General features: G+C 36.2%; 1 protein-coding gene across 1 annotated transcript; it reads right to left on the bottom strand.

Annotated features, from left to right (window-relative positions):
* Nucleotides 1-577: 577 nt before the first annotated feature.
* Nucleotides 578-1,558, bottom strand: LOC114281315 (putative histone H2B.1). Its single transcript, XM_028223771.2, has one exon. It carries the CDS (start codon nt 1,308-1,310, stop codon nt 858-860), a length of 453 nt encoding a protein of 150 aa, XP_028079572.1. The 5' UTR covers nt 1,311-1,558; the 3' UTR covers nt 578-857.
* Between the last annotated feature and the right edge of the window lie 8,829 nt (nt 1,559-10,387).

Below are 10,387 nucleotides of genomic sequence, written 5' to 3'. Positions count from 1 at the left end.
TGATGTGAGATGAAAAAAAAAATTTGAGTAGAATTTAAATTTTTTTTTTTGCTTTGTTTGATTATATATTTTTAAAATAATTTTTGTAATTTGAAAGTTTGAAATAATTTTATATTTTGTTGTACCTAAAAGTTAAATTATCAGAAAAAAAATGTTAAAATTGAACTATTGTTTAAACATTTTAAGGAATTATTATTAAAAATTAACTAAATTCATTTAAATGAATATTTAAACAACGGATTTGAATGATTTTATTATATTTATATAAATATGTAAGACAAAAAAATAAGATAAAAATGTTGATTTTTTTTTTTTGGGGAAGAGGGGGGTGTTTGAAAATGAACTATTAGAGGTTTGAAATAACTTAAATAAATATATTTTTTTTCTTTTTACAAAAAGATATGTAAAAAATAAAAAAATGATATGATAAAAAAAAAAATTATTTTAAATATGTCAAACTTAACCTTACTTTGTTATTTTGAAACAGAGAGAATATATATATTTATATCAAATCCTAAAAATTGTAGATTTCATTATTTTGAATCAAGTCTAAATTTGAAAATGAATTATAAAAATATTGAAAGAGAAACTTCGACTTTTTCATTCAAGAAATGCCCAAAAGCAATAGAAATGACAATTAAAGTTATTAAATTCGAAAGATTCAAATTTAAAACAAAAACCAAACGATTGTATCTGCACTACGCAACTAGATCAAACCGATCCAAAATCACAACCAGCAAAAGAAATTTAAAACATTAGTACTACCAGTCACCAAATCCTAAAAACCCTATCCTTAGATATGTAAAAAAAACAGAACGAGACCAGAGAAGCCAATCGATCGATCAATCGAAGGCCTTTCAAGAACTGGTAAACTTAGTCACAGCCTTAGTACCCTCAGACACGGCATGCTTAGCCAATTCACCGGGAAGAACAAGCCTCACAGCAGTCTGAATCTCCCGAGAAGTGATCGTAGGCTTCTTGTTGTACCTAGCAAGTCTCGAAGCCTCCTGAGCGAGCTTCTCAAAGATATCGTTGATGAAACTGTTCATAATCCCCATAGCCTTGCTCGAGATCCCGATATCTGGATGAACCTGCTTCAAAACCTTGAAGATGTAGATCTTGTAAGTCTCAACGCTCTTCTTCGACCTCTTCTTCTTCTTGTCTCCGGCGGCTGCTCCGCCTTCCTTCGGCAGCTTCTTCCCGGCCTTCGGCTTCTTCTCCGCCGGAGCCTTCTCCGCCACCGTGGACTTCTTCTCCTCCGCCGGCTTCTTCTCTGCGGGCTTCTTCTCTGCTGCTGCTTTGGGTGCCATTAGAGAGTCTAGAAAGAGAAAACTAGGGTTTCAAAATAGAGATGAGAGAGATTGATTCGGAACGGGTTGTGGGAAGATTGGGGTCGCGATGGTTGTTATATACAAGGGATTGACGGAGTCTTATTGGGTAGTGAGGGTTCACCGGGATCGCTGACTTGGCATTAGTTTTGGCCGTTGGATTTAGATATAAAGAGAGGACAAGCGGATTGACAGTTGAGAGGTGATCAGCTTTTGTTTTGGGGTTAAAATGGGGGGGAACAGTTTGGATTTTGGATTGGCGCCATTCATTACACGTTTTTGGAATTTGGGCGGTGTGGTTCCCAAAATTTGTGGCCCACCATTACCTAAGTTTATTTTAAGAGCCTCTGTGATTGGGCCGATTACAAAACATAGAGTTGAAATTATCTACTCATGAAATAGATAGTCTAGTACTTGGATGTAATTTTTTGTTAGTAAAATTAGATCTTGATAGACATGATATCCAAGAAAATCAGTAGTTTTTTAAAATTAATAATGCAATACAAAAGTGGATAAGAGATAATTACTTATCATATTAATCTAGATGGATAATCAATATTACATTAATTTTATAAATTATTAATTACCTCACTATTAATCATGATAACTAAACATGCGCTAATGGGGCAGTTTAACATTTTCCCCCCTCCTATTTTATGTTTTCTTAGGGTTCTTTGAGAAGTGATTATTTTAATTGACTTTTTATAGAGAAAAAAATGTAAAAAATGTAGGGTATGTTTGGTTTGTGTTTTAGAGATAAAAAGTACGAAAAGTTGTTTGGTTTGATTTTTTTTAAAAGATGTTTTGAAAAATTATTTTGAGAGAGAGTTTTGGAAAAAGTGATTGATTTGATGTGTGTGAGAGAGAGATTTGTTTGGAAAACTTGTTTAGTTTACAAGTTTTGAGAAATTTTTTTGGAAAAAATTGTTTAGTTTGATTACTTTTAAAAACTTATTTGTAGAGAAAATTTTCCAAAATTTTTTCAGAAATACAAACCAAACGAACCCGTAAACAAAATAAAGAATTTTGTTATAATGACTTTTTAATTTTTTAGTTATTTTAAGTTGTTTCCAAAACAACCCTTAATATTACATTTCATCTTTATTCATTTATTCTACAACTCTACTAAAAGCAATGTCAAGTAACACAAATAGCTATAAGGCCTCGTTTGGGAACAAATTTTTTTAGTAACTTTTTGGCTTTTTTGTTAAAATATGATGTAAAAAAAAAACTAATATATTTGGGATGACTTTTTAATTTTTTACGAAAATATGTATAAAAAATAGAGAGAAAAATGAATTTTTAACTTTTTGGTATAGGTTGTTGACTTTTTATTTTTTTAGTGACTTTTTGACTTTTAGGTTAAAATGACAAATCCCCAAACGAGGCCTAAGTCATCTATTATCCAAAGCTATATAAACATATTATTAAAATTCAATAGTAAAACTAGAAGTTTTAAAGTTAAACTAGACTAGGGGTGTAAAAATGGCCTACGGTCTGAGATGGGCTCGGGCCTGAACCCAGCTTGAGATCCTAGGCTTGTGCCTAACCCATCATTTTGAAGTACGGCCCAGCCTATCAATCCGTTCAAAACCCACTCAAAACCCAACCTGAGACTCGGTCCACCCAAAGCCAGTGTTATTTTTAGTGGAAAATAATAAAATTTTGGTAGAAAATATTGAAAAAAATAAAATAAAATAAAAATGATCAGTCTTGTCAGCCTGCCCAAGGCTCGAATACTCCATAGGCCTAATTTTTTATCCTCTTAGGCTAATCCAAATTCAGGCGCGATCCCAGGTAACCCGATATGGGCCAGCCGAGGTAGGCTGGGCCACACCCAATTTACACGCATAAACTGGACATATAGGGTCAAGGGTGAGGCAAGAATATGCGAGAAGTCTAGCAATATGGTTATCTATGGGATAATATTCACTAAACAATGGTGGGGAAGGGTACGGGTCCCTTCACGGGAGGCACAAAGGCTGGCTAACAAAAACTCTCTAGATGGTCATCACTCAGCCTGACCACGCGTCTGATCTCCTACATATATAAATAATAGAGTGAACAAAAACCTAGTAAATAATAACAAAGTAAAGAGTTTAATGAATGATGTCCATCTCAAAATTAGAAATCAAAATTTATATCAGAAATAGATTCTTATGCATATTCAGATATCAAATTAGAAACAGATTCAGGCCAAGTTTGGGGACTTTAAAAAAAGCCAAAAAGTCAAAAAGTTACTCAAAAAGTTAAAAAGTTAACATTATTCACCAAAAGTCAACAATTACGGCTGCACAACTCCCAATTCAAATTTTTCCCTACAAACCAATTTTTACAATTTTTTATTACACATTTTTCAATAAAAAGTCAAAAAGTTAACCCAAAACATCCATATTTTAAACCTCAATTTTTTAGTCCAAAAAGACAAAAAGTGCACTTTTTTAGTCTTCCCAAACTTGGCCTCAGACTCACATACTTATCCATAAATCATAAAGAGTTATAGGTGGTACATCCATTAGCTATCATATCAACTTGGTCCTGAGACCCACATGTATAGTCGGTACCGACAATCATAAAGGTCCATATCTTGTGCACAAGCAGCTATGGTATTGTTACCCCCAGGCAAAGGCCATGTGAATATAGGCCTCGGTATTATTACCCCCGAGCAAAGGCCACGTGAACATAAGTTACGGTATTGTTACCCTTGGGCGAGGGCCACGTGCATATCAGCCACGGTATTGTTACTCTTGGGCAAAGGCCACGTGAACTATGGATGCCACAATACATTTCAGAAAAATGAACAGTTATTCATGATTCACAAATAGCATTCCAGAAAGCAGTTCAGGAAATAGATCCTATTACATCATACAGAAAATAAATAAGGTTGAATATAGCTTCATAGAGTTATTATTCACAGATGACTCTACTTGTAGATCAGGCGAATCAAACAACTTGTGGCATGTGACCTACACACACATAGCAGAACACATAATGAAATACGCACTCGGTTGATACTTAACTTCTTTCGTTTCATTCTTCGTGTGTTTCTAAGTCTTAGCCTCTTATTGAGTCTTAATCATGGCTTAGGAGTGCCTAAGATGCAATAAGGATGTTAAAATGCACTTGAACACATTTAACTAAACTTGTAGAAAACAGGGGTCCCACTCGAGCGCAACTTCCTTCGCTCAAGTGAACATGTGAGAAGACGCTCAAGTGCAACTTCCCTCGCTCGAGCGGTCTGTAAACTTTGAAAAAGTACTGGTTATGTGAAATCTCCGCTCGATGGTCACTCGACTCTCGCTCGAGCACAACTCTTGCGGCTTGAGCAGTCTGCAAAACACGCAAACTTCTAGGAGCATGCACTTTACGCTTGAGCGGAAGTGTAAGATCGCAGAGTGGACGCTCGAGCGCAGATTCTACCGCTCGAGCGAAAGTGCAGAATCTGGAATTTCTAAATTGCACTTCCAAGCTCCAAACTTGAATTCAAAGCCATTAAACTCAACATTTAGTCCCCAAAACTTGAGAAAACACGTCTAAACTTGGAAAACATAAAGAATTGAAGTTCATTTCATGAAATCAAGGTCTAAAAGCATGTCAATTGACCAAAAATTATACAAAACATGCCATGTATGCAATGGTTTGACTCCAAAGCTTCCAAAACATGATCAATGGACATAAATTAATGCGATATAAGATGAATTCTCAAAACACATGTGAGATGAGTACATGAAAGTTGAAATCTCTCTCAAGTTCATTCTCAAAACATACTCAAAATGCTATGATATATGTATATATAGATATACATGCATGGAATGATCCTCTTTTTTAATTCATGTAATAACCCCGACCTCCGATTAATGCTAAATCATGATTAATTATGCCTAACAGTAATTTATAAGGAATCCGGAATTAAATTGCATATGTATTGCATTATCTTAGTGTTTCTATATGTTTGACATAAAATAATCTGTTCATGTTTAGACTTTGAACTACAAATTGAAAGCCTTATCGGCGCCCGATTTCGAAATTGACTTAATATATGTGTTGGTTAGGATTTATAGAATTCTGTGGTAGGTTTACTTAAAATGCGGTTCGGAACGATTAAACTAGATTAAAATAATGCTATTTATTTACTTTTTTATCATTACCACTTATGGACCATTTTAGACTCCACTAGCTCACATTTTCATTTCACTCCTCCATTCCTCTGATGCAAAACGTGAGAGAAAGAGAGAGAGTTGAAGGGAAGTTGGATTCAACACGGGATTTGTTTGGAGTTTAGGAGGAATAGAAGGATTTGCATATTAGAGCCTTCACTTTGAGGAATTCAAGACTTGAGGTAGGCATTCACCCTACTAATTATGGAATTGATTTGTTAATGTAAGAATTCTAGTGAATTAAAGGGACTCATGTTAGGTTTAAGCTAAGATTGGTGAATTGAAGCTCAATACATACATACATGTGTAGTTCATAGCACTTGAGTTGTCCTTCTAAGGAATCCATGCATGCATGCACAATTGAGTTGGAATTCTAAGATTTATTCCATGCATGTGTCAATTTCACTCATATTATAGCCATTCAACTTATTTTCCATTAAATTATTAAGTTTAGTTATGTTTTGGAATGTTTGAATTCAAAGAGGTTCTTGCATGTTGAATTAATAGCATGTTCATAAAGTTCATGTTGATTTTGCACAAATTGGTTTACGCTTGGGCCATGATTTCTTGAATTGAAGCTTTAAACATGTTGTTTTATGGGTTACCAAGTGTTTTCCAAAGTTTTGGCCCAGGAAAATGAGTTTTGGATAGTTGAATGTTGAATTTCATGTGTTTGAGGTCAATCTGGATTTTTCAGAAATTTGATCCACGCTCGAGCGGGGACTTTCACGCTCGAGCGTGAAGCCTGAGTACATGCACTTCTGCTCGATCGGCGAGAGTCACGCTCGAGCGTGAAATGCGTATGCCTAGAAGTTTGTGTGTTTTGCAGTCCGCTCGAGCGAGGGTTTGTGTCACACGCTCGAGCAGGGGATGAGCGCCCATCAAGTGCGAATTTCCTGCATCCAGCACTTTTTCATAAGTTTGCAGTTTGCTCGAACGGGGCTTCTTTTTTTTGCATATCCGCTCGAGCGGGGAAAGCCACGCTCGAGCGTGGACCTTATCTTCAGCAAAATTTGAAAAATGTTTTTCAAGGCATCTTTGCATCCTCATTCCATCATAGGCATTCATAGGCCATGTTTAAGACTCTATAGTGAGGATTTAAGGTTAGAAACACATTAAGAACCAACGACGTAAGTTTTGTGCTATAGCGATCCCGGGTTTGTCCCCTTTATGTACAGTGTTCCGGTCGTAGGTTCCGTGGAGTTGATAGTTATATATCTTGTTGACATCCTTTAATTCTCTATGTTTGAGTTTTAGGATGTGTTGAGCGTGTTTCGAACTGGTAGGATGAGTTTTGGTCTCTAATGTTGTCGCCTAGGTTTTTAGTGTTACGCTCGAGCGGATGATTCTGAGCTCGAGCGGAGTTCGTTTCTTTAGTAGTACGCTCGAGCGGGTATTCTTGCGCTCGATCGGAGTTTTCACACTTCCAGTATCTGGGCCTCTGCAAAACTTCTGCAGATGTGTTTTTCACGCTCGAGCGGGTTTCCTTACGCTCGAACGGGTCACGCTCAAGCGGGTATGTTAGCGCTCGAGCGGGATGTTCAATGTCAGCGAAGGTTCTGAGAGGGGGTAATCTACGCTCGAGCGAACTGGTTTTCACGCTCGAGCGGATGTATTTTTGTTCTTGTGTCTGGGCGCTCGAGCGGTCCTTATTGCGCTCGAACGGTTCCAGTTTTTGTGCTTGACGCTCGAGCGTTCTATTATCCGCTCGAGCGGATCACGCGTATATCAGTTGGCAGCTGTGCATTTTTGAATCAGATTTTAACATCCTTTCTCTCTCTTACTTTTTCGAAAAAGCCATTTGAGAGCTCCTCTCACTAAAACTCAACTTCTCTCTAAGTATTGATCTAGTAGGGGTGAGTTCCTCACCTTTGGCCTTTACAAAAGTTGTGTTGATCGTCGAGGGCTACGTTTTGATCCAAGCGTATTGAGTTTTGGAGCACTTTGGGTTTCGTCATCTTCTCCCTTTGAGCTTCGAATTTGAGATAGGGATATCCTACTCCTCCTTATGAGTTTTGTCTTTGAATTTTAGCATTTTGATATGTTGGGGGTTGTTGGGTATTTTTAAGAAAGTTTGGGTCTTTGTGTAATTTTACAAAAGATGAGGGTTTGTTATATGTAAACCTATATGCATGTTTGATAAAGAGAAATGAGGCTAATGTTGAGATATTGAAGAAAAGGGAACCTTAGTGTTGTTATGTAGATTATGGGTAAAGCCCTAATTACATTGATAAATTAATTTGTACAGGAAATTTAGGGAATTGAGAAATTGAATAGGAAATATTCAAATTAGAAAGATATGGGGTTAAAGGGTGTAGTTGGACTCACTTATCGTTCACCTAGTTAAACCGTTGTTAATATATCAAATTGGTGCATTTGTTTCCTACTTAGAAATAACTGTATAGGACTATCAGTAGAGGATAGTCGTGATTGTTGTAGGTAATGTATGATGATTAGGCAAACTAAAACTAATCTATTGAGTATGCTAATGAACATAGTGATTGGTTTAATACATCAAAATGTTGTATTGATAGATTGAATTTGTATATGATAATTGTTTATATACATTGTATTATGTGGGAGGAGAAAGGGGCTGTACTCTACGGTTTATTGGAAGAATGGGGCTGAACCTCTAAACCGGATTTGTGACAGTGATACAGCACTACAATGTGTATCAGGCTGCGAATTAGAAGTGTTTTCTTATGACAGTGATATAGCACTACAATGTGTATCAGGCTGCGAATTAGAAGTGTTTGTTTGATTTGATATAGCACTAAAATGTATATCATTATCATTCGTGAAGTATGTAATTGTTTGTTTGATTTGATATAGCACTAAAATGTATATCATTATCATTCGTGAAGTATGTAATTGTTTGTTGATTTGATATAGCACTACAATGTATATCATTTGAGAAATATAGGAATGCTTTTGTTGACTGTGATACAGCATTAAAATGTGTATCCACCATAAATTTCAGAAATGTTTTAGTGATGAACTATAATTGCATCAAATGTTTTGGCCAGGGTACTGAGCCTTGTTTTCAGACTCAAAGTTGAATAAGAAATGGAAAGTGAATTTGTAATATGGACATGATTATCATGGAACAGAAATGTGATATAAGTAGATGTATATGAGTTGACCACCTATCAACTACTAATCTTTTAGTCATTGCTTATAGTTGGTTTAGTGTATTTCTACTGGGTTATGGCTCACCCTATATGGGACACCATTTTCAGGTACAGGAAGCATGCCACCTCCAAGGACATAGCTTGAGAGGCTAGAGGCAGGCAGACGTTTGTGGTTGTATTATCTTTGTTGTACTGCATGTAATTTCAAGCCAAGGGCTTAATGTGTATTTGAGTTAGTACTCTCCTCTTTGTAACCAAGCGTTAACTTGGAAAAACTGTAAGCCCGTAGGGCATTTGCTTTTGTTGTTAACATGTAATGCCTTCGTAAAGAATTACTCTGATGAATAGAATGATGTTTATTTCTTATATCAATGCATGTCTAAATGGATAGGATTAATGCTTTTATTTTGAGGGTGTTACATGTGCAATTAGAATGTGTGTTTTAAGTGTGTGTCCGTTACGTGTTATGTAGGTCACGTGCCGCGTGTCGTGTGATCAATCTGCTCCGTCTGTCTGTTTCAAGGCCAACTGTGAGTAATAATTTAGTAAAGTTATGTTCAAACTGTATCTATTTTCTGTGTGATAAAACAAGATCTGTTTTCCGAAATGATATGTTCTGTACAATGAATGATTGTTCAATTCCTGATATGTATTCGTGACATCCTTAGCATCATGTGATATCTGTTAGCTGTTACCCGGTATCGGAGGTTCCTTTACGAAACTTATTTATGTCTGCACTCTGTTACCCGTACTGGAGGCCCTGTCACAAGGGCTCAGCTTCAGTTCTGTTCTGTTACCCGCATCCGGAGGTTCCTTTATGAAACTGGTTATTCGTAACCTCACATGTATACGTTATGTTCTGTTTATGCTAATAGATGTACCACGTAAACTTAATCATGACTTATGATTTATGTCTGTATACGATCTGGACAAACTATAATTTTGATATGAACTGAATTATGATTTCTGAATCTGTACGAACTCATTCATTGAAACTCTTTACTCTCTTATTATTCACTGGGCTTTCGTTCACAATTTATATTATGTATGTAGGTGAGCCGGCGCATGACCAGGGCCAGAGTTGACGGCCTTCTGTTCTGTTTTGTCAGTCAACTGTTGCGCCTCCCGAGGAGATTCCGGTCGAAGTCTAATGTTATGGCTGTTTTTGTATTCATGCTAGTCTTTATATGTGTTTTGTAAGGACAGGTCTTGGGATATAATACTTTGTAAATATTGGTGTCCTTTGACTGGCATGCTTATGTATATATATAAGTTTTGAAATGTTCTATCCCATGTACGTTATCACAGCTCATTGGACCTTATCTATTTTGTATTATTGCTTCCGCAGCCCCTTATTATTTGCTAATCTGTTCAGAGACCTTTGGTAATCCACAGATTACTAGCCGGTTATGGTGCTAAACCTACAGGGGCGGGTTTGGGTCGAGACAATTCATTAGCTCATCTCTTACATTATTTTGCTTAATTCTCAAGAATTCTTGCATTAAATTCTTGATTACAAGGTTTGAGGGAAAAATTCTTACCTAGAGTCCCAATTGCACAAGTATAGAACTTCAATTTCCAATTTCTTGCAAATCTCCAATAATTCCTAGCTTTTAGTTCAATTTCTTTCTATCTATCTCTCTCTCCCACGTTTTTCTCTCGAAATAGGGTGATAGAAAAGTGTAAAAGTGAACTAAAGAGTTCACATGTGTGACACCCTAAGTGTTTAATTAAATACCACATAAATATTTATAACTATATATAAATATAA

Source organism: Camellia sinensis, chromosome 3 (genome assembly GCF_055761805.1).
Source record: "Camellia sinensis isolate YWXY chromosome 3, ASM5576180v1, whole genome shotgun sequence".
Classification (NCBI taxonomy): domain Eukaryota; kingdom Viridiplantae; phylum Streptophyta; class Magnoliopsida; order Ericales; family Theaceae; genus Camellia; species Camellia sinensis.
This window is presented reverse-complemented; position numbering and strand designations above follow the sequence as displayed.

Excerpts from the sequence above, each read along its gene's own strand:
- LOC114281315 (XM_028223771.2), bottom strand. The coding sequence starts at position 1,310 with ATGGCACCCAAAGCAGCAGCAGAGAAGAAGCCCGCAGAGAAGAAGCCG.